Raw genomic sequence first — 25,230 nt, forward strand, 5'->3', positions numbered from 1 at the left:
CGATACCTGAAATTTTTGATATTTCAATTTTAAGAGTAAGCCTTTGGCTTTTTGGGCACCATACATTTTAATACAAATCGTTTTTGCTTTTTTCTAGTCAAATACTAGTATGTGTGACAGCTTTTGCAGCTCATTATCTCTTTTCGAGATTTGACATTTGTTGAGCTGTAAAGAAAAAACATAAAAAGTGTGAGAAGATATATAGACACAAGTCTATGCATGTATCAAAACTATCAAGACTATTGACCAATCACTTGTGACAAGCTTGAAGATCGATTTACAACAGTCACACATAGAATTCAAGATTTTCCCACATAGATAGATGTTCATATATAACAAGCTAAGCTCGTAAATGCACTACACCATTAATACAAAGGTACTAGGCCAAACTTACATGTGAAATACACAACACAAACGATCAAACCTTTTAGAGATTTTTCAATTTTTTAGGGGTTTTTGAATTTTTCAACACATTAAAAAACGTAACATGTAAGGTAAGTTCAACAAAAACAACAAGTACACAACAAACTTGAAAAGAAACATGCTAAAATATGAAACATAAGCAAGCAACCAATCAAAGTCACAACGTATAGGAAGAATTGATGCATGGACATGGTCAAAATCTTATGCATGTGTACCCTTCTTCACCCACACGGCACGTGCGTTTGGGGTGATATCCCTAGAGGATTGGGTACTAGATTTGTGATTCTCAAACCTTTGGCAAAAGCTTGCCAAACAAGAAGTGATGGTATCTATTATCTTCATCACATCACCAAACTCGGAATCAGCTTCTCGTCCTTTTGACTGCTTGGCGTTCCAATTCCCCTTTCCTTGTCCTCTTAGCCTTTGAGAATCTGCTTTCTTCAATGCATGAAGTTTATAGCAGTTAGGTCTTATGTGTCCTTGAAATCCACAATGGTGGCAAAAATATTGAACTTGAGGACCTCTTTGAGACTTTGGAAGAGACTTCCCTTTAGCCTTGGGTTTAGCAACAAATGGGTTTTGAGGCTTCGTCAAAAGCATTTGAACAGTTCCATTTTCTTCTCAGCCTTCACATTCTCAACAATCGTAGTTGCTACCATTGGTTCCTTAACCTTAACAAACTTCATCTCCTTGGACACAATGGCACCTGAACTACTTTCTCTGGTGTATCCTAAGCTGCTTTTATTAGAGAACGACTTTTGATGTGCAAGCACTTCATCAAGCTTCTTGGAGGCAACTCACTCCACTTTGGCATTAGCTTGAATCATTTCAAGCTCCAGAAACTTGATCTTAGAGTAAGCTTCGGTTAGTTCTCCATTCAGCGCCTTAACTTCACACTTCATTTCTTTATACCTCATGAGTATGCTCTTGTGGTCTTGCTTAGCTCTCTTCATTTTCTTGATGGCTACTTTAGCCACTTTAGCATACTCTCCGATCTTCTCAAGAAGGGAGTTATAGGATTCTTGCAATCCCTTGAATCTCTTGAATCCTTCTTCTTGAGGTCTTTCTTGTCCTTCTTGAACTTTGAGAATTTTCCCTTCTCAAAAGACTTTCCATCTCTCTTGAACTTTAAGAACTTACAAAAGTTCTTAGCAAGGTACGCCACATCCATTTCAACCTCATCCTTATTTGAGGAATCTTGAGCTTCCAATCTCTCATTGACTATCTTGAGAGCAAGAGATTTTCTCTTCCTTTGAGATGGTAGAGATAGCTCATAGGTTTGAAGAGGACCGATGAGTTCTTGAAGTTTAATCTCATCAAGGTCTTTGCTCTCTTCAATGGCAGTGACCTTTGCACGGAAACTCTCCGACAATGATCGTAGAATCTTCCTCACAATCTTGGAGTCCTCCGTCTTTTCTCCCAAGTTGAATTTTCCAATCACCACTTCATTTAGCTTTCCATAAAATGAGTTGAATGACTCGTCTTCACTCATTTTCAGCTCCTCGAAGCGTGTGGTAAGCATTTGCAACTTAGTGTCCTTCACCTTTTTAGTGCCTCCATAGGTCGTCTCCAAGATTTGCCATGCCTCTTTGGCAATTATGACATGAGAGATCCTATGAAATTCATCAAGAGAAACGCCACAGAAAATAGTATTTAAAGCCTTGCTATTTGCATTGGCTGCTGCAAGAGCTGCCTTATCCCAAGTGGATTTGGTGGCCTCTGGCTTAGTCCATCCTATCTCGACAGCATCCCACACACTAGCGTCAATAGAACAAAGGAATGCCCTCACACGGACTTTCCAAAATGCATAATTGCTCCCATCAAAATATGGAGGAGCATTGAGTGATTGAGATCGATCCATCTTAAAAAGGGTTTAGGATCACACTTAGGTAATGAAACCTCAGCAAGTGCACCCGCTTTAATACCAATTGAAAACTCGAATATGTGTGAAAACACAAGAGCTGTTTAGACCCCTAAATTATAAATTATGGCTCAGTTGATTTTACTCTAACTTAAATTAAGTGTGGAATAGAGTAAATGCAAGCGAACAAACAATATAACTACTCTAAGCCATATTCATCAAATCACAACAGTAAAATGAAAGCAAAAGAGGAAGGAAGAAGAATGCAAACATAAGATAACACGACGATGTGTTATCGAAGAGGAAACTGAAGACCTCGACAAAAAACCTCTCTGCCACCTTTCAAGCGGTAAATCAATCCACTAGAGAATAAGTTAGAGTACATTAATAAAAAAAGACCCTCCAAGCCTAGTCTACCCCATGTACTCGAGCCCTCCAAACTCCTGCTATCAACTGATTTTGCCAAGCCTTGTCTTCTCTAACTCTCCAGATCACGCAATTCAGCCCGATTGCATCCACTAAACATTTGGCTTCTTCCAATGCTTCCCAGCAGCACCAAAACCTCACTTTACACTCAGAATGGGTGTGGTTAGCGTTTGAGCTATCAACCTCTCAAGGATTTAGATATGGAGAGGTAGGAATTGAGAAAAACCACTTTGGATTGTGTAGAGGATTGTGGGTATGACAATCTCTAACTCTCAAAGGTTGTGGTTATGGGTTTCTCTCTGAAAGCATTCCTCTTAATATGTGGGTGATGTGGGTATATGTAGTGTGGGTAGAGACAGGGTGTATTAGATATGACAAAATAACAAAAATAGAATATTTCACAGGTATCTCGCGGGAAGGCCTTACCCGCGAGACACTCGTAAAAACTAGTTTTCACCATCTGTTATGACTCTTCGCATTCCTGTCATCTGCTGAGCACATGCTTCACTTCACGGGAAGGCTACTCGCGAGCTACCCGCAAAAACTTCTTTGATTTTCAATTCGCCTTGAGCCTTCACACTCTCTCACACGCACAACCCTTACAAAGAAATCCCACATAAAATACAGGGTACATAAGATTGAACAAAATTACAATCAAATTTGGCACATAATTAAAACCAATACAAAATAGTTGTAAATCACAACTTTACAGATCTGCCTAGTATCATTCATCCTTGTATATGTAGCATACTAGCATGAGTATATACGTGCTGAGAAATTCCAACATGGATCATAATGCAGCAAATCTAAAAGTGTTGCTGAGAAAGTGTTGATACCCAAAGTTAGAAACTTGGGAGTTTTAGGATTTAGGTCCTGCTATGCTGTTTAAATCCGCCTAAAGAATCGTTTTTTTTTTCATCAACAATATGACTTTACAATTAAATGTCATTATCGATTTGATATTTTATATGTTCCAATAAATTCTCAATTACAAGAATTAAATCTTCAATTTAGTCAGCATGTAATGAAGTTGTTCTTAATTCAGCTTTGGATCTTCAAGAAACACTATAATCTTTTTATAATTGATTATATTTGTTTGTTGATAAACAAATTTTATATGTAAAATTTTACAAATCATGAGAACTACCTTTAGAAATGAAATTTCAATATTTCATTATTATTAGCACAATGAAATTTAACATATAAATTTTAAAAAATTGTTAATATATTTTTGAATTATGCCTTACTAAACTAACGTGTTAACTTTCTAACACAAAATAAAATTATAATTGAAAATTTTATTTATTATGTTAATGTGATGCCAATCAATGTTATGCATGTTGCCATCGATGGCAACATCATTCATTTAATTGGAAGCTTTGGAGGCTCAACTTATGGTCTTAAATGGTTAAACCCCTATTGCCAATGGATAAGAACAAAGGACTCATCATACATAACAAAATTTGATCTGACTATAATAAATTATGCATGTATTGAGTGTACAAAGTGTGATAATCCCCCCTGAACTTGATTCAGCTCGTATATTTAAAATTTTCCTAACTTTGTTCTCTTTTTAAATTTTTACACCAATGCATCTTTAGGTATTAATATCTCATTTCGAAACATCAAAAGGTTTCAATGAATTGATCTACAAAGCTTTTAGCAAGAATGATTTTTTTTTCTAAGTTTTTTTTTTGGAGAGTTTTAATCTATGACATCTACTCATGATGATAACTATTTACTATCAAACCAAGACACAAGACACCAATTGGTTTTTGGTGTAGGCGGGTATTGAATCCTAGATTTTTTATTCAACTATCAGAGACTTAATCAGTAGAGTTAATTGAAACTCACTTATTTTTCTAAGTTAGTTAAAGAAGAAGTTATGGTTTATGGACTTTATAAAAGAAAATTTTGGGAAGAGTATTTTTTTTTGGTCATGCTAACGGGTGCCTTAGGGTAATGGTTAATAATCCATTTCAAGAAAGTTTTAACATTACTTTTATAGGAAATGGAAAAAGTATTGGTATTTGGTAGGGATGGCAATTTTTCCCCGCCTCGCTTGACTCGCCCCTCCCCGCTTCGCTCCATGCAGGTTTTTCCCGCCCCGCAAAGGTGATGGGGCGGGGATGGGGCGAGATTTTAGACCCGCGGGACGGGGCGGGGATGGGTTTACACTTTTTAGACCCACCCCTCCCCGCCCTGCCCCATCCCCGCTCCACCTCTTGTTAATAAAGATTAAGTTGTAATTTTTTCATACTCTAAAATCCTACTATTTAAACAATAATATCATCAGCTTATTTTATTCTACCTAACATGGTTCTACCTCTCTTTTCTCTCAAGCAAAGTTGAAAATAAGTTACCAATTTTAACTCTTTTTTTTTCTTTTCATTCATGATTCATATGTCTTTCTCAACTTACTTTTCATCATTAACATAATATGAGATTTTTCTGTCATACTATGAGATTTTTGTTGTGACAATGTCTTGTTAAACATTTAAATAATATTATTTAGTTTTTGCTAAAAATTAGTTTGATTTGATAGGATAAATTTATTTATAATTTTAAGTATATTTTTAATATTGAAACATGTCATTTTATTTGAAAAAATGGTAATAGTTATAGAGAAAATTAACAAGAAATAAAGTTTCATGGTGTAGGGCGGGACTTCGCGGGGCCTTAAAGGGCGGGGATGGGGCAAGAAAAATCTATACGGGGCGGGGGCAAAGATCCCATCCTTCGGCCCCACCCCGCCTCATTGCCATCCTTAGTATTTGGACTTTAAAAAAGGAAATTTTGGGAAGGGTAGTTTCTCTTCTTTTTTTTTTTTTTTTTTTAATAATAAAAAAGGGTTTTTTCTTTCTTTATTATTCTATTATAATCTTGCTATGCTATATCCGTAGTCATAAACTAATATAATGTCTCTTTTTCCTTTCTCAAATGATAGCTCTTTTTTTTTTTTTTCCAATAATTCAGTTGTTGGAGTAGGGAGTTTCGGATACTAGATATCTTTTGCTTAGAAACACTATGAGATTTCAGTTGAAATAAAAAAACTCTTGGTGACCGTATTTTCAAATTGGTAGTTTTCTTTTGACTCTTTTCTCTTTGAGTTGCCCGAATATGATCGTAATCAAACAAGTTTGTAAGCTATAATTATAAGCCAAAATTGTAGCTATGGAAGATATATATATATATATATATATATATATATATATATATATATATATTTATTTATTTATTTATTTATTTATATATAAACCACAACGACGGCTATGGAAGCATTGATCTACAACAATTGTAGGAGTCTAAATCTTCTATACCACTTTATGTTTTACCAATCACTACATGCCATATTTTTATTTTACTTTCCTTATAGAATAATTGAAGTTTAAAATGGAAAGTAATCATACATATGGTAAGTAGTGATTGGTAGAACATAAGGTGGCACACAAAAAGTAATATAGAAGATTTGGAAAACAACTCTATCTCATAGCAAGCTAAATTTGAGAAGTTTGGAGATTGTTTTTCAACTCATTTAAGGTTGCTACCAAATATAGGAAAATAATGACTCATTTCTTAGTAAACATTATAACCGAGACAAACAAAGTGTTAAATTGACATCAAATTGTCCCTTATTTTATAACGGAGTTTGTTAACTCACTAAAAGCAATAGTTTAGATGCATTTAATGATTTATTAGATAATTATTTTATACACATTTTTCAAAAAAATAAAATCAATATGTTGACTATATTAAAAAAAAAACACTATTAACCACAATCAATTTGTGTGTGCAATCTAATGAATCATTAACACATATATACATCTTATTTTCGAAAAGTGCACATTATAATTAAACATTTATTAATATTTATCTGATGCCCTTAGAGCACTTAACCCTTTAATAAATAGGATCAAAATCAACTTATATGAGATAATTTTTTTTTAAGTGATTGAATATTTTCCACTTAAATTCATTAATATAATTGTATTGATAAATTGTTGAGAATTGAGTTGCACTTAAAGGAAAATAATATTATCATTTGTGCTGTAAGGCTCAATACAACTATTTATAGTTGATCTATGTATTTCCTTCTATGAAGAATATCAAAGAGAGGTCATCAGCTAAAGACAGGCAGTGGGATGATGTAGTTTTTTATTAAAATAAAAGGAGATTCTAATTAAAAACATATATAATGACAAATAGTAATGAGTTTTAATTTTCATATTTTATTTAGTCAGTGGATGATGTAGTAGTTTTTCATTAAAATAAAAAGAATTTTCAGTTAAAATAATACTGGAAGTAAGCTAAACTATTTTTTAACTGGTTTGTAATGAAGTAAAACATCCTGTTAGTACTTTTTGCTAAGAGATTGAATTTTTTTTTTTTTTTGAGAAGATTGCAATCTTTTTTTTTTTAAATTTACCAAAGAAAAAAGTTACAACCTAGTGAGAAATTGCCCACTGGTCACATGTTTTGCATGTGACTGATTGTTCTATCCCAGATAACTCCAATTTAGACGGCGTGTTGAATATTGTAGTAATTCTCTCAAAATTAGAGGGGACATTATAAATTGGGTGAAAAATTAAGTTAGAAAAGTGTAATTTATATACCTTTTAATATTCATTTAATTTGTAGCATATTAATACAAAACAAAGAATATCAATTGTAAATTGGGATGCTGTATAAATTAAGCTAATAAAATACAATAGAAGAAATTCTATCAATTGCTCATCGTTGGTGTCTCGGGCGCTTCTTGCTATGAAGATTGCAATCCTAAAATAGAAGCAGAGCAACAAATGCAAAGAGAGAGAGAAGGCTGGGGTCTCTTCTTAAAAAGTGTGCTTAAACTCTGGAATTAAGATCTCCTTTAATATGGCCCAATGCCTACAGAGACTTATTGCTATAACTTTTTGTTTCATTTCGAATCCTATGGTACATATTTGTTTTTTCTAAGAAAATTTCAGTAGCTCTTTGATTGAAGACCAAATGTCTATTACACATGCACAAGGTCACAATAAGAGAGGTGTTAAATCAAACAACATTGACACAACGATGTTTGGAGCTTAAGCTGTTTGAAATTTTGTTTTGTTGCTGAAAAACATGGGGTGTTCCGAAACTCATATTGAAACCTTCTTTGAGGTTGCGAAAACCATATTGATTGCCTATGTCTAATTTCTTCTTTCAAGGTTTCATTAGCATTGACTGTGGCAGCGGTGAAGATTACATTGACGAGGAAACTGGAATTCCTTACAAGTCAGATAAAGACTTGATAGATACTGGAATAGTTAAGACCGTATCACCTGAAGATCTTCCATAGTCACAAAAGAACTTGAGAAGTTTTCCCCAAGGAACAAGGAATTGTTACACCTTGAGACCAGAGCAAGGAAAATACAAAAATTATTTGATCAGGGCAAGATTCGTATATGGGAATTACGATGGTGAAAACCAGACACCAATATTTGACCTACATCTTGGAGTCGATGAATGGACCACAGTGAATTTAACAAATTCTGGTGCATATGGTTATTATTATGGGGATATGATGTTGGCAGTAACAGTTCTGAAAATGCATTCAGTTGAGTCAGTTGCACCATTCTGAGCTTAAAATAATTACTTCTTACAGAAGGAACTGCTTTCTGACACTGTATATTCCATCCTCAGTGGCATGGCTTGCATATGAAGAATATTATTGGTTGCCTTTTATTTTAAGATAACTCTTACACCACTCAGGATTATCAAATTTACTGTTATATGCTCTCAAACTTGTATGTTAAGATAAGTGAGCTCACCACCTAGCTGCATTTCATTAATTATTTCCATGACAACAGTATTTTAACTTTGCAGTTACCTTGTTCATGTTCATCAACTATAAAAGCACTTGAATGCATATGCATATAAATAATATATCACGTTGTTCCAGTATCATCTTATTCTGGCACAGTCTGAATTATTTATTTATTTTATTTCAATTAGGTATCCAAATGATGTCTATGATCGCATCTGGAGCCCTTTACTGTTTGAAAATTGGATTCCAATAGCCACAAACTCAACCGTTTATTCTTCGAGCAATGATAACCCTTATAACTTACCAGATTTAGTTTTGAGGACTGCTGTCAAAAATGGAACATTCTAGTTTAAGTTGCCTTTAGCATATGCGATGATACTTCCTAAGCATAGGAAGGCTCAATAACTACAGAGCTTTGCTCCATCAAGAAGCGTTTGCCAGATGAGTCTTTGTTTTTTTCCAAAATAGAAAATGAAAAGTTTTATCAGAGCCACCGCACTTTTAGGCCATGTCAATAGTTTTGCATCTATCAATGAAATAATTGTTACTCCCATGCCATTTTATCTGTCCAATTCAAATTAGAATAGGATCACGCAAAGTTCATTAGTTAACTGCAAAAGAAATTTTCAAATTATTTCACAGATTTGATGAAATGGCATGGTATTATGACTTGCATTGTTGCTGACCGCCTTAGAATTTGCTACTGTTGGTAGTTCACTTTGAACATCATATATGCTACATTTTGGCAATTAATTATCATAGCAAAGGCATAGATGTTCAACTTCTGCAAACGTTGGATCTAACTGTCACTTTTCATCTTCTGTATGATTTTGTATTTTGAATTCACCTACCTTTCTCTCCCACTCTCTTTTTGAATTTTTTTTTTAAAAAAAAAAATTATAGTTGAAGCTATCATGGACATCAAGAAAATGAATAATGTTACTAGAAACTGGCAAGGCGATCCATGTGTCCCAAGTGAATACTTATGGGATGGTTTGAACTGTAATGACAACCATCATCCAAGGATTATCTCATTGTAAGTGCACTTCCAAACCATCAAAACTTGTGTTGACACATGCTGTGAAATTTCAATCAATATAGTCTAATGTGAAAAAATCCTCAACCTGTACACACATCAAATGGACCCTCATATTAACTGATATGATGATGCATCATTTTAGGAAATGTGACAATGAAACAGACTCCTTTCATATGCTATAAAAAAAAAAATGTTATGTCATTCCTTCTGATATTTGATTTATTCATTTTGACGGAGTGCTCAAACACATCACCTTCCCAAAATGAGAATTACTTTGTTTGAATTGCAAATTATCTTTTAAAGAATGGTAACAATTCTTCCTTCTTTCATCATGACAAGAAAGAACTTGAGCTCAAGCAATATGACGGGGGAGATTGCAATTTCATTCTTCAATCTCAAAGCAATCCAGTCCTTGTGAGTCTTAGTCTGAATTTTGATTGATATTTATCATAGAATAGTGATAGCTAGACACCGGCAGCCAGCAGGTCCAGTAACACCATCTGCTAGCTTGAGCTTATGGATCCCTTATTGCCGAAGGTGTTAATGCTCGGAAAGTGCATATGTGGGATTTGATCCCAGGAATTTTTACCTGGAAAATGCTCTATTCAAGTCCTGCAGTTGAATATTAGGTTGTCAAAAAATAAATAAAATAATTTTTTAGCTTAACATCTGTGGATCTTGCTAACTCTTTTCCAGGGATTTGTCTTACAATGACTTAACCGGAATTTTTGGCACTACTACCGAATTTGAACACTCTGTAAATTTTTGAGCTTTGATCTTGGTATAGCAAACATAAATTCAAGGGAAGAAAATTGAGGTGATCTGCATAATAATATCTTTGCAGTAATGTAAATGGGAACAAGCTCACAGGTTCAGTTCCTGAGGCTCTTCTGCAAAAGTTTAGGGATGGGAAATTGATGTGCTTAACTTCCTCCCTCCAACATTTTTATTTACTTAGTAACTCTAATTTCATTTTTTTACCGTCTCGTGTTTTCTCTCTTCTTTCCATTTATAACTGCTTTTTATACATGCCAAATGCTAGAAAAAGTATATGTTGTTCACTGATATGTAAAATCAGATGTCTTCTATATTTCCAACATTAATTTGTATTGCATGATGGAAGCACCATCTATCTATGTTTAATAACTTACCGGCTTATTACCTTGATGCATTTTATGCAAGTGTTGGCGAAAATCCAGATTTTTGTATGTCAGTTCCATGCAAGAGAAAAAAGAAAAAGGAATATGTTGTTCCAATCATTACATCGTCTATTGCAGCAGTCCTGGTTCTTCTGTTCATCTTTAGTGCTCTGGATATCTGTAGAAGGAAAAGACAAGGAGGTACGTCTTTCTTTATTTTTTGATTCTGTAATTTTTATCACAATTCACTGAAGTGAGGTTATTTACAGGAGATGTAGCACCCAGTCCCAAGTAGTCCTATTTTTCCTGTGATACACCAAAGCTATTTAGACAGTTATGAAAATCAATTATAGAAATTGAATAAAAATGCTGAGAATACTAATTAGTTTTCACCTGCGGCGATTGCGACAAACCACACAATCAAGACGGAATATAATGCATTTGATAAAAATCCATCCATGTACCATTCAATATCTGAGTGGTAAATGTGCTCATTCTCTTCATGCAATGCACATATATGAATCATGCTCAAGTCATGTTTCAGTTGTGCTTCACCTAACTTTATGATATCAATGGGATGTATTTTTCTCAGGATTGCCATCCTGGGACTGTGTGGTGATACCCTTTTTTGCTCAACCAAAATGACAATATTAATTGCAGTATTTATCACATCCATGGGACCGTGAGCAAGGTGGCAAGATTTCTAATAGTCATATGATATCTCAAGATACACAAAAAAGTAGTTAAAAAACAAATAAACAATTGAATATTTCCTTCACGACACCGCCAAGTTCCTATATATACCACCACACACCAAGTCTATACCTATATCCACCTAACATTGCCAAATAAATGATAACAATCCAGTCACTGTGCCACAAAGATTATTAACCATGTCAACCCAATCTCTTGCTGTTTTGTAAAAGGTCTTGTTCCAGTCATCTTCAATTCTTGGAATTCAGATTGAGAAGGCAATCAAACTTGGGTAGATCACTTCATACAATCTTGAGCCCATGCTGACCATATAAATTTGGACAACTCTACCTTAAGCACAAAACATATATGAGCATGCAATCCAAGACCTCCTCTAGCTTTACCACTGACAAAATATTATGGAGAAACCGTAAATAAAGTAAACTAAGGGTCCATTTGATTGAAGGAGTGGAAAAGTGGGAGGATGGAAAATTGTGGGAGAATGGAAAAGTAGAAGAATAGAAAATATTTGGTTTTCCCTCTTATGTGTTTGGTTGGAGGGTGGAAAAATGGAAGAGTGAAAAACTCTTTTGTTTGGTTGGAGAGAAAAAGGGAAGGGTGGAAATATAATTTATATAAATTGACTATTATACCCTTGTTACATAATATATGAGGGGTAGGCAAGAGGGTATTTGTGTAAAATGGATTTCTTATCACTTTTCCCTCCTCATTTTTCTCCCAATTTAGGAGGATAAAAAAAGTGGGTCCAGGAGGGAAAACTTTCTCCCCTATTTTCTATCTCTCCTATTTTCCTTCATCAACCAAACAATAGAAAACAACATTTTTCACCCTATTTTTTATCCTCCTTGTTCTCACCCCAACCAAACACATCCTAAAGTAGTTGCAATGGATTTGGTGGCACAAGCCCAACAGTTTATTTTCATTCCGTGTCTAGAATAGTGGACTCTGGATTTAATCCTCAAAAATGTTGTGTGAGATGAAATCGATTTGAGTACACAAACATGAGATATTTAGAGCATAATATCTACGTATTCCCACACAAGCCTCGAAATTTATTTAATAGATTTTGCATTTTACAATTGTGAAAATCTTCCTTGCAGTAGATATGGTCACCAACTCCAACATCAAATCAAAGAATCAACATTATAGCTACTCAGAGGTTGTGAGCATAACTAATAACTTCAAAACCATCATTGGAGAAGGAGGATTTGGAAAAGTGTACCTTGGCAAACTGAGAGATGAAACTCAAGTTGCTGTTAAGTTGCTCTCTACTTCATCAAACCAAGGCTATAAGGAATTTCGAGCAGAGGTTAGATTGAACATAGCAGCCAATCTTTTTGACTACTTAAAAATGTTAATTTAATTTGAAACTAAGATTGCATGAGGCATGCAGCTAACATACTTTCATTTGATTAAATTGGAGCATTGGTTTGAAATAGGCACAACTCTTAATGATAGTCCATCATAGAAACTTGGTTTCTCTTGTTGGATACTGTGATGAGGGTGAAAAGAAGGCACTTATATATGAGAACATGGCTAATGGCAATCTGCACCAGCATTTATTAGGTATTTACCATTTGTGTCCGAAGGCTCTTCATCATATGACCCACAATAAGTTAACTTTGTGGCATGGTCAAATTAAAAGCAGAATTTAGTTTAGGGCAAGGCTTCATAACTGCACCTATAGTGCTAGCTAAGCATATTAGAATCTGTACAGTCTTTTCCGTTATTAGTTACCTTTGTCAAATCAAAAGAATGTTGGCTTCTAGTGAGAGCAGGGCACCTAACATGTGCTGCTCATACCAGATGAGTATCAAGTTTTTTCCAGTGGGTAGTCTCGTTTTGCTTGATTTTATCATGAAACACAATGCATACTGCCTATGAAACTGTAACTATGTCCTGCCCCTTAGTGAAGCACCTATGGTACTATCTAAGCATATTAGAATGTGGGCATGACAACTATCCGGAGGCCCAGCTAATATTTTCATGATACACCAATACAAAGCATAAGAACAATTAAAACAAACCAAAAAGAGGAAGTTTGAGGTATCAACAAGCCAATCTAAGCTTAATATATAAAAAAGTAAAATTTCTATTTCATATAATTAGGATTAGGCGTGTGTAGTTTGATGAAAAACTCACAAATATTACTAATTTTCTCACAATATTTTGAAATCAGAGCTATCTTTTATAACATCCGAGCTTAAAGAGATAAATTGATAATGTTTTGGCTATAGTGACAAACAGAAATGTCTTAACTTGGATTGAGAGACTTCATATTGCAGTGGATGCAGCACATGGTTTGTAAACAAATCAATTACATGATTATTCATCTTCAATATTGTTTTATTTTAGTTATAAATATATTAAGAATAAGTTACCAATGGTTTATTGGTGGAGTTGCAGGGTTGGAGTATCTACATAACGGTTGCAAGCCACCTATAATCCATAGAGATTTGAAACCTTCCAACATTTTATATAATGAACACATGCAAGCCAAGATAGTTGATTTCGGTCTATCTAGAGCCTTCACAACGAGAAATGACTCTCATGTGTCAACTCGCACAGCTGGCACATTGGGATACTTTGATCCTGCGTAAGTGTTTAGACCTATTGATTTGAAATTCATATATATAATTGGAGTTAAGAGTGAATTCAAGTATGATGTATATATGTTCTAGTGGAATCTGCAACACACTAAGCCTGTTATCATAAAATTTTCCATTAATTAAAAATATTTTCTGCCTTTAAAGATCAAACATTGATTTCCAAGTACCCAATGCATCCAAACACTATAAAATTCACGAATTTCAATTAATTGAACAAAATTTCAAAATTTTGCAGTTTTTACAAGTACATACTATTATAATTTTGATGCACAGCTCACTTTCTTCAGCGATGGGAGTTATATAAAGCATCAGGGTACTATTTTAATTTTGATGCACAACTCACTTTCTTCGCCAATGAGAGTGTTATATAGAGCATTAGGATGCTTATTTAAGGTCCAAGCAATCAATCATTTAATCACTAAGTGCAACTAGGATAGGATATAATGAAAGTAATAGCTAGCAGAATTAAATCAACCCATGAGTTTCTTGTATTTATCTAGCCACACTTGTTTTACATGCAAATTTCAAGTATCTGGAAACTTTAATAAGAAAAGCGATGTCTATAGCTTTGGGATTATTTTTTTTGAGTTAATCACAGGCCACGCTGCAATAGTAAGAGGCCCTGTGAAAAACAATCACATACTTAACTGGGTTAATCCTTTGATTGAAAGGGATGATGTTCAAAACATTGTTGATCCAAGATTAGAAAGAGAATTCAACACCAGTTCTGCCTAGAAAGCTATAGAGATAGCCATGTCATGCATACCATCATATGCTATCCAAAGGCCAAATATGAGTCATGCGTTGGCAGAACTTAAAGAATGTTTGGCTGTAGAGATGACTCATGAAAGAACTCAAAGGATGGCAATTGAGGGCAATTTAACAACTTCAAACATTCCATTCAAAATGACCCATTTGGAGTATGAATCAGATATTGTGCCTCATAGTAGGTAGATTTTTTTTTTGGGGGGGGGGGGGGTAAATATTTGGTAGTTTGGGGAGGGGGCATTAGAACCTAGACATCTTCACCAGAAAGCATCAATTGAGCTATAAGGCTCATGACCCCATCTTAGGTTGTTATCAAACAAAAGATTTGTAGTCAAGTGTTCTGTGTATGCAATATGATAAGTATGTGAATGTAGAGAGAAATATCATAGAGTGATTGTACCCTTGCTTTCGGAAGTTTTTATCCTCGGCAGGCTTATTCAAATCAAGTTCTTGTTCAAGTTTCCCATTGTGGATCATTGAGTTCTTAGTTCATACAAATTAGTTGTGAGGCTAGAAACTTGATTCTTTGAGAGTTATCTTTGAGAATCCATCTTTTTGACACCCACATTAACTATCAATTTATAATATTTTTTTATATATATAAAAAAGACTTGAAAAGCATCCCATTGATTGATCAAGCAAAAATATACTTTCAATAATGATTTGCGTGAATTCCATGGCTTCTTCCCTTCAAATTCATTGCCCCTATGGGCCTATTCCTTAAGCTGTCTAACAATCTTTTTTGCTAAAGTCATTTCTTATAATAATTATTTGGTTTTTTAGGAGTAAAAAAATATGGTATTTACCTTCCCTCTACAAAGAATCTAAATTTATGAAGAAAGCTAGGGGGTGTTTGATAGGGGTGTTTAAACAATAATTTTCAGTGTTTAAACACCCTTACACTTATTTCCACAATAATTTTCAATCTACACGTATTTCCAAAACACTTAAACAACAATACTAAAAATCTCTAGCCAAACGAGTCCTAGTTTTCTATTAATATTTACAATTGAGAGAATGAATCTTTATAGTACACACAGGTTAGGTCAAATCGAGTTTGGGCTTAATCCAAACCCGACCAAATCACGTTGGGTGGTAGAATGGAGGGCCTATCATTGACTTGAGAGCATCATCGAATCAGATCGGGTCGAATCAAATTGGATTCAAACTAGTCATGTTAGTTTCGATTGAAATCGAGAGAGGCAGAAAATCTTCATCGAAGATCTTGAGATCTCCACCAATAGACAACAATGATTATTATCATAGACAACGGAGATCTGAACAGAGTTGGTAGGGGTGATTAGATCAATTCGACCAATTTTTGGAGAGTGAGACCCACCACTCAACCCGATGGAATCATTGAAGTTGCACATCCATTGCTGACCACCACTCTCATCGAATTGAGCGGGTTTTGGATCAGGCCACCACTAGTCAAATAGTTTGACCGAGTCGAGCAAGTTTGGGATAAATGAATAATGCTAGAGATACAAACTATTTTACAAAAAAAATTTACAAACTGCTAGTGTGGTGAGTGATTATTAATAAATAAAAAAGTGATATTAATTGTAAACTTAGATGAAAACTAATAAGAAATTGGACACATCAACATTTTGTAAAAATATTGTAAAATAGTTTGTAGCCGTAACATTACTTGATATAGATATGGTCCTGTAACCTGTTTCCTTCGTTATGTGATGCCACATGTGTGTGAGTTTTGATAACACAACACACTTTGGATAAGTGGCTACCACATTTTTTTTTTTTTGACAGAATTGGTTTGTGGTTTTACACTCTCCAACAATCATGGCTTCTGCTAAATTTTAAACAACGGACTTAAAATTTACAAAATGCTACCTGTTAGGATCTGCTTATTTTGTTAAAACTGAAAATTTTTTGTTAAAAGTACGGTAGATAAAAGTAAGAGTTAGTTGAAATAGTACAGTAAGATTCATAAATAGTACCAAAGAGTGGAGTGGGGCCCATAAATAATAACAAAAATAAGCTAAATGTAGTAAAAATAAACTAAATAATAAAATAAGCTAACTTTTTAAATTGAAAACTTAAATTATTAATGGAGGATTACCTTTTTTTTCTTTTTTGGTCACTTTATGAGGACTCCCAACTGCCAAGAAAGGAGAGGAGCCAACTAGGCCTAAATTCAAGACCACCATCACGATCTTAAAAATAAAATAAAAAATAAAAAATCACCATCAAATTGTTGAGGATGAATATTCGAAATGCATGGTGTACGTGATATGGGAACTTTTTCCAAGAGTAGGACAAAGTCTTCCTTCTTTCTTCCTTCTTTCTTCTTCTTCTTCTTCTTCTTCTTCTTCTTCTTCTTCTTTTTATTTTTTATTTTTTTTTTTATTTTTTTTTATGTGTATTATAATATTATTTGCTTAATAAATCCAAGAGAAGAATAAGTCATATGAAGCAAACACCAATTATTGTATCAAATTAGCCCGAGAGAGGGGTTCAGCCCGAAATGAACGTAGTTGACACTAGAATGACTGGGGCCCTTATCTTTAGGCCCAAATACAAGGACATCAATAGCACACCTCTTTTTTTTTTTTGTGTGGATATAAAGAAAAACCATCACAATGTTGAGAATATCCAGCATGAGCAATGCTATTTACATAACAGATTTCATAATAAATTGACATATTCATTTTTTTTTTTTTGAGAATCATATTAATATTGATTCTTATATAGGTCCACTATTAAGACCACTTTATTAACTATCATTAACAACTTACTACCTCATATATGTGTAAATTTTGTTGTCAATTTTGAACGTGTGACACTTATTATATCACGAGTTTGATTTGGGAACTTTCTGCATACGGTCAATATTTTTTGGTCTTATAAAAAGAAAAAGAGAGCAACTTTAATTGAACTAGTAAGTTACCTGTACAATGCATGAATAATGTTATAATATTTTATGTAAGATGGTTTTGGAAAATATTGTATATGTATTACAGTATAATTGTTATAGAACTTTATTAGTAATGAGTTCATCATAAAAAATAACAATTATAAATTGCACATACATATTCACTATAATTATTCAATTGAAGTAATGAGAAATAAATTAAAAATAAAAATAAAAACCTTTGGAGGAATAATATAGAATAAAAGTTGATATAGAACGTATCTTCCCCTTTTTCTTTAATTTTAAAACAAAATATACATCCCAAACACCCACACTCTCACATTATTTACAAAACTCAAATAAAAAAAATAAAAAATAAAAAGAATCTCACATAAGGGAAGCCTTATATAATAGCATAAATAACTGCTTAAAATAGCAGTATAAACTACCACATCCAAACAAACAGGCTCAAAATTTCGTTAATGCATACGTCGCGTTGACTGTTGACTTACTCAAAAGGGTTAAGACTTTTTTAAGTCTACAACTAGAGTTCTGTTCACGGAACTTGCCTTACATTTCAGCCAATGACCAAAATCAGGGTCGGCTTTGATTTTGGTCTACCTACTTTATTGGGAGTACTCTTCAAAATATCACCTTCAAATTTATTAGGAATATCAGTCTGCCGTGCCTTATACGAGGGACTGACCAAATCAGACTGTAAATAACATTCATCTAAATGTTCATATTCATCCCAAGAAAGAAAGTTTGAATTATAATTGGATATAATTTTCTTTGAACAAAGTTAGTTTGGAGGAAAGTTCATTCATCCTATTGCACGATAACTTGAAAAAATATTCAAATATTCTTATAGGCTATATGACATGCTTAATTAAGAGTGACAATTTGTGTTTGCGTGTCGATTTCGTGTCGTGTTGGCTCCTGAGTATTCGATTATATGTGTCAATACTAACTTAACACGTTTTTTAAACAAGTCAAGATTCTTCAATCCTAATACGACCTATTTTTTAAACAGTTTAGTTGTGTCGAGTAACTGCATCACAAATAATTACTCAAAACTAAAACATATCTCAATATCACATATAATCAATTACAATATATTAAAGAAAAATAAACCATAACAACTAATAAGTTTATATACCTAAAGTTTGAAAGGTATATTAGTAAAATGTTATTTAATTAAATAGGTCAAATGGGTTCCAAGAGTTGAACACAAACCTGACAAGTTTATTAAACAAGTTAGTCATGTCAAATATAACATGAACTCGTTAAGCCTCAATTCATAACATGTTAATTTCATATCGTGTCATGTTAGGTTTGCGGGTCACATCAAATTTTGCCTCCCCCATGCTTAATAGTGATATAACTTGTTTAAATAATGTAAATTATACACCACAACCCAATGTGTTTAATTTCTTTTGTGTGTTGTTAACGGTCATGGCTGCTCTATTATCACAAGTTATGAATATTAAATGTTGATTTATGAGTTGGAATGCACTTTTAAAAAAAAAATCAGAAAAATGCACAAACCCCACTAATGGTTTCTTTCTAAAACACAAAACCCTTTGAAGTTTTAAGTGAAAAACTATCACCATGCACCTTTGGTGCGATGGTCACTTCATAAGAACAAGTATTTGTAGGGTGTGAGGAGCAAGGGTCAGGGTTTAAATCTTCAGAAGATAGCTTTACACACATACACACTTAGATTAGGCTAGAGTAGAATTTCTATCTTGTATAAAAAAATAATAATAATAATTTTGAAAAACTTAATCCCATGTAATGTTGTTTTATGTTTACCGTCAAACATCCGTAGAAATATACTTAGGGCTATATTTTCATAGGAAACAATACCACATGGGGTTTTGTGTTACACTCTAAGGCCTTAAGGGGTTAAGTATTATATAATTAGCATTTTACACACAAAACAATATCATAGTGGGATTTGGTGTTATATAGTCAAAAATTCAAGGATCAAGTTTTGTGTTTTACCGGAAAACCACAAGAGGGTTTTGTGTATTTTTCACAACAAAAAAAAAAAAAAAAAAAAAAAAAACTTCTACTATCAATTTATCAAAAATTTTCCATTCCATCTATAAGCGCACAATTGCACCTGGACCCAAAGATAGACGTGGGCTCAGGCCCAATGAGCCTTAAACAATAAGATTTGTAGAGTGTGGATTTGAAATCTAGTTTAGGAGTATTGGAAACTTGACAAACAGGCTAGAATGCCACAATCTTTGCAAATGATAAACAAATATGACAAAGGAACCTCCTCGGACGTAAGCCGAGGACGATTTATGTATTGTTTCTCTTTTATGCCAAAATTACAGTTCTTAGTTCTTTTTCTGCTAACTGACTGATCCCCTTTTCCACCACCTTCTTGAAGTCCTTATATAATAACTGGAAAGTTTTATTCTACTGTTCAGGGGTCATTTCCCCATTAATGCGGCCAGAGAGGTAGGTGCAGGGTCTTTAATGTGGAGGTAGTAGCCTTTTTCTCAGATATTTTTATCACGCCGTTGCCTCTAGAGGGTACTTGGATCCCCCTCTTACCCAATAGTTTTTCCAAGACTTTGCCTTTAATCTTCTTGGCAAAGCCCAGGGTGCGTGCCAGGCTCATCCGAGGAGACATTCATCCTCGGACGGTTCCTCGGATGTCTGTAGTATAGGCTGACTCGTGGGCTTAGGGGCCCAATGACAAAAACAAACTGGTACCAATTGATCAAGCCCACGACCTATTTGTTTATTTTATAAATCTTACCCCCCACAATAGCCTCTCAAAACTTTATTTTTCCCCCCATCCGAGGAGAGAAATAGAGTTTTGATCCGACTAGAGTACCTCTCACACGTTTTGTACATTGCCACGCGTGTGGGGGTCCTTCCGTTTCCTAGAAAATGTCGTCTGGCGCTTCGAATCCCGGAACGCACGCATTTATGACCGCAAGTTACACCCTGTTCCCCACGTTCAACGGTGAGATGAACATCTAAGGGTCAAGATCACCCCCTGAAAATTTGAGCGGGACAAATCTAATTTTGAGGCCGCCTCCCGTAAGTCAAAACGCTTGGAAACCCGCGCCTCCATTCATTTCTCCAGAATTCAATCACATCAAAGCATCAGTCATAGCCTTTTCTCTCCAGAAACTCGTGAAGACTCGTATAACCAAACCCTGTAAGTTCTTGCTTTCTTTGCTCCTCCCTTCTCGGATTCTGTCCTCGGCTCCACTCTTAACTTCTTTTCTTCTCAAAACTTGTATTTTCACCTCTCCTAAATGGGAAGGTTCAAGTGCCTAGTAGATACCGACGCTGGTATGGAAGGGTTTAGGGCCAAATACCAGATTCCTAATGACATAGGTCTAAAATACTACCCGGTAAAAGCCGTAGGAGGCTCTAGAATAACGGGGGAATTCATCATTCCCATGATCGCCTTCATAGAAGGTGGAATAACTCTCCCTATGAGAAGTGTGACTAGGGAATACCTCTGCAGCCATAGATTATGCCCAGACCAGTGCGCACCAAATGTGTTTAGGGTCTTAGGAAGTGTCGACGCTCTAAATGAGCAGATGGGCTTGAACCTCACATGGCACGATGTTGCCTTCATGTACGAATGCCACAAACTTAGAAACGTAGGTTATTACATTAAGTCGAGGGCTAGTGTAGTTAGGTTGATCTCGTGTTTGCCCAAATCCAACAAAGGCATGAAGGACGACTACCTCATTGCCTCAGGGAACTGGTATGACGGTCCCCACTGCCCAATCGAATGGGGAGATCCAGGTGTGACTTCTTAGGAATTAGATTTACTAACCCCTAATTCAATCCTACTACCCTTACAATTTTTCAACTTTTATCGCACATTGTTTCCTCTTGCTTTGATGTCTATCCTCAGTCTGACCATGTCCTTATTCTTGGACGTTTTTCCTTGCAGATAAACAATATGTGCGCCCACGCCTGAGCCATTGCAACGTCGCCGACCTAAACAACGTTCTCAACTCAAAAGTCTTTGTGAGTGAAGACTTGCAAGTGAGAGCGGTATACTTGATATTAGGATACGACCCTATATCAACGGACTTCCAGGAGATAGAAAACGCGATTATCGCGGGGGATAGGCGACGCCAAAGGATAAACGTAGTAAGGCCGCACTTTCTCTCCGACCACGATATTCCCGACGAACCCAATACCATCCTGTACACGCACCCTATCGCAGCAGTTCCACTCTCGGTGCACTCCCAAGCGACCGCCGTCCCAGAAGAACAAACCTCCTCGCCGAACTCGTTGGACGAGGAGATAGACCAGTTCTAACTTGAGGACGTTGAAAGGCCCTGAGGAAACCCGTTCGTCGTACTCTCGGACGAGCCTGCCGAGACTTCCGGGATTGTAGGTTTGGTAGTTGCCCGCCCCGACTCCAGCTCCGAAGAGGAAATGGCGGATGTGCTGAAAGGGCTAATGCACAAGAAGGGCGAAAGAATCGCCAAAAAAGGAGCGGGGGGATCTCAAGTCCCTCCGTCCTTGCCACCACCCCCTCCTCTGTCCGATCCTAAGCCTCCCGCTGAGGAGCCCAAGAAGAAGAGGAAGGGAGAGGCCGAGGAGGCTGGTGGGGAAAAGCAGAAGAAGCTGAAACAACAGCAATAGCAACCCCAGCAGCAGAAACTGGACAAAGGCAAGGGACGTGCTCCTTTAGTAGAGAGCGGAGAGATCCGGGATCTTGCCGAAGTGCGTCATGCACTGGCTTATTGGTCTCCCGAGCTCACGCTGGACGGGGCACCTATTTCCTGCCAGTCCAACATCAGGATGTTCCTGGCCATGCCCTCCACCTGGCCGAGGCCTTGGAACGTCCTCTCCTGCTGCCCCGGGACATGGAGGCCCTAGACAAGATGACTCAGTCCTAGCTGTTCTTTTCACTAAAAAGGGACTTGGGCTTGGTAAATATTCAAATTTTTTCTTCATCCCCCTTTTTTTGTTTTTAACTCATCGTAGGAGACCTTTTTATACGTTTGATAACCTGATATCTTGTTACAGGCCATCCAGCAAGTCTTTGCTGTCGAGAAGTGGGTGGAGGATTCTCGGAAGAAAGCTGGACTAGAGATGGAGCTTCGGTTGGAATCTGAGAAGTCCCTAGGCCGGGCCCTCTCGGAAAATGAGAAACTCACTTCTCAGCTGGCGGGTCTAAAAAGAGAAAGAGACGGCGCTGAGGCCAGCCTGAAGACCATGAAGACCCAAGTGGAGGGGGCAGTGCAAGCTTCTTCATCAAAATGATGAAAAGCTATCCAAAACTCAGCGGGACCGCTCCAACTTTGAGAAGGAGCTTGTGAAGATGAAGGACGAGGCTCGCATCTTCAAGGGTTCGCTAGAGGCCGCGAAGAAGGCAGCTTACGACGAAGGGGTGGAGGCCACACAAAACCAGCTGACAGAGGAGTTCGCGGCTCTGTGCCGAGAATACTGCCAGCAAGTTTGGGGGGAAGCCTTAACTGCAGCAGGGATCCCTTCAACTTCCGAGCTGAGGAGGCCCGAGAACATTTGGCTTCCCCTGGACATACAAGAGATAGAAGAGCCTCCTGCTGTTGCTCTTGCCCCTGAGACAGCTCCTTCTGCGCCCCCTTCAGTGATCCTAGAGCCCATTCCAACTCCTACAGAACTAACAAGTTCCAATAAAGAGAAGGAACAGGGTGAAGGTGCTGAGAAGGCCCCAAGTCAAAGTGCTGAGACTATCATCCCTCCACCAACTGCATCGAACAAAGGAAAACAAGTCCTGTCTTCCTTTGAAATGGAACTAAAGAGTACTAAGGCCACCAATACTTCCCAGCAAGACCCCCCTCCAACGGCTTAGGGCCGAACCTAGGACTTCTTTTTTTGTAATTGAGATTTTCATTGTAATGTATATCAAGAACAATTAATGAAAATCTGTCTTGTTTGACCTTCATTTGAATTGTATTTATATTATTTTTGTTTTTACCATAAGAGCTCTCATTAGCACACAAAGAAAAAATGAATGAGACAACTAACTCCAGTTCCAATAATTGAACTATCGTAACTTTAAACAATAGTACACATGCTTAACTTGTGTTTCACGAATTACACCTTAAGAGTATAACATGTGCAACGGAATGATAACGCTTAACAAGCTAACTTGGAATTTAATTTGAGGCATGAAGTAATCAAAAATACTTCATCAAAATATCAACATTAACACGATATGGATTTTTGCTAGCATTTCTAAAGCAAACTTCATTCTGATAGTAAGTACGACATCAATTTGCATAAGGCATATGGGCCGAGAACCGCGCATATTAGCGTGATACTTAGAATTTGTAATCTTGGAACGTTAATTTTGCTGAGGTATGGGGTCCGAGGACCCTACATTATCAACTTTCTACTTGATGCTTAAGAATTTGTGATAAATAATAAGACATCAATTTATACAAGGTATGTGGTCCGAGGACCATACATTACCTAGTTTCTGTTTGATACTTAATAATATATCAATTTCCACAAGGTATGTGGTCCAAGAACCATACATCACCTAGTTTCTGTTTGATTCTTAATAATAGTAACTTAAAATGTTAATTTCCCCAAAATAGAAGGTCTGTGGACCCGGCATAACTAAGGTTCTGTTTAACAAATGATGAGATATCAATTTCCACAAGGTATGTGGTCTGAGGACCATCCATGACCAAGTTTCTGTTTGATACTTAATAATAGTAACTTAAGATGTTAATTTCTCCAAAGTAGAAGGTCTGTGGACCCGGCATAACTAAGGTTCTGTTTAACAAATGATGAGATATCAATTTCCACAAGGTATGTGGTCCTCGGACCATCCATGACCAAGTTTCTGTTTGATACTTAATAATATATCAACTTCCACAAGGTATGTGGTCCGAGGACCATACATCACCTAGTTTCTGTTTGATACTTAATAATATATCAATTTCCACAAGGTATGTGGTTCGAGGACCATACATCACCTAGTTTCTGTTTGATACTTAATAATAGTAACTTAAGATGTTAATTTCCCTAAAGTAGAAGGTCTGTGGACCCGGCATAACTAAGGTTCTGTTTAACAAATGATGAGAAATCAATTTCCACAAGGTATGTGGTCCGAGGACCATCCATGACCAAGTTTCTATTTGATACTTAATAATTATAAGAGATAAACCCAAATAGATATTCAGAATTTGAAACGCAAACGACACAAGTCCTTTTTATTAGTAATAATACCTTCGAAGGTTGTTTACATTCCATGGGCGTTGTACAATTTTTTCATCTAGATCAACTAGTTGATATGACCGTATGCCTGCTACAGAAATGATCTAATATGGTCCTTTCCAATTTGGTCCCAGCTTTCCCCATGCTGGGTTTTTGGCAGTACCCACAATTTTTCTCAACACCAGATCCCCAAACGCTAGCGGCCTTAGCTTTACGTGGGCGTCATACCCTCATTTAAGTTTCTGCTGATAATAAGCCATTTGAACCATGGCGACCTCTCGCTGTTCCTCAACTAAATCCAGGCCTTTCTCCAGGAGGCCACCATTACTTTCTGGACTGAAAGAGCTCGTCCTTAGGGTGGGGAAACCAGATT

General features: G+C 36.0%; 1 protein-coding gene and 1 pseudogene across 1 annotated transcript; one reads left to right on the forward strand and one right to left on the reverse strand.

Moving 5' to 3' along the window:
* Positions 1–1,387: 1,387 nt before the first annotated feature.
* On the reverse strand, positions 1,388–2,284 carry LOC142634800 (uncharacterized). The gene has a single exon (XM_075809057.1). The coding sequence runs from the start codon at positions 2,282–2,284 to the stop codon at positions 1,388–1,390; it is 897 nt and encodes a 298-aa protein (XP_075665172.1).
* A 5,593-nt stretch (positions 2,285–7,877) lies between these two features.
* Positions 7,878–14,953, forward strand: LOC142634801 (putative leucine-rich repeat receptor-like serine/threonine-protein kinase At2g19230; annotated as a pseudogene).
* Positions 14,954–25,230: the final 10,277 nt, after the last annotated feature.

The sequence above is a fragment of the Castanea sativa genome, chromosome 5, assembly GCF_040712315.1.
Source record: "Castanea sativa cultivar Marrone di Chiusa Pesio chromosome 5, ASM4071231v1".
Lineage (NCBI taxonomy): Eukaryota > Viridiplantae > Streptophyta > Magnoliopsida > Fagales > Fagaceae > Castanea > Castanea sativa.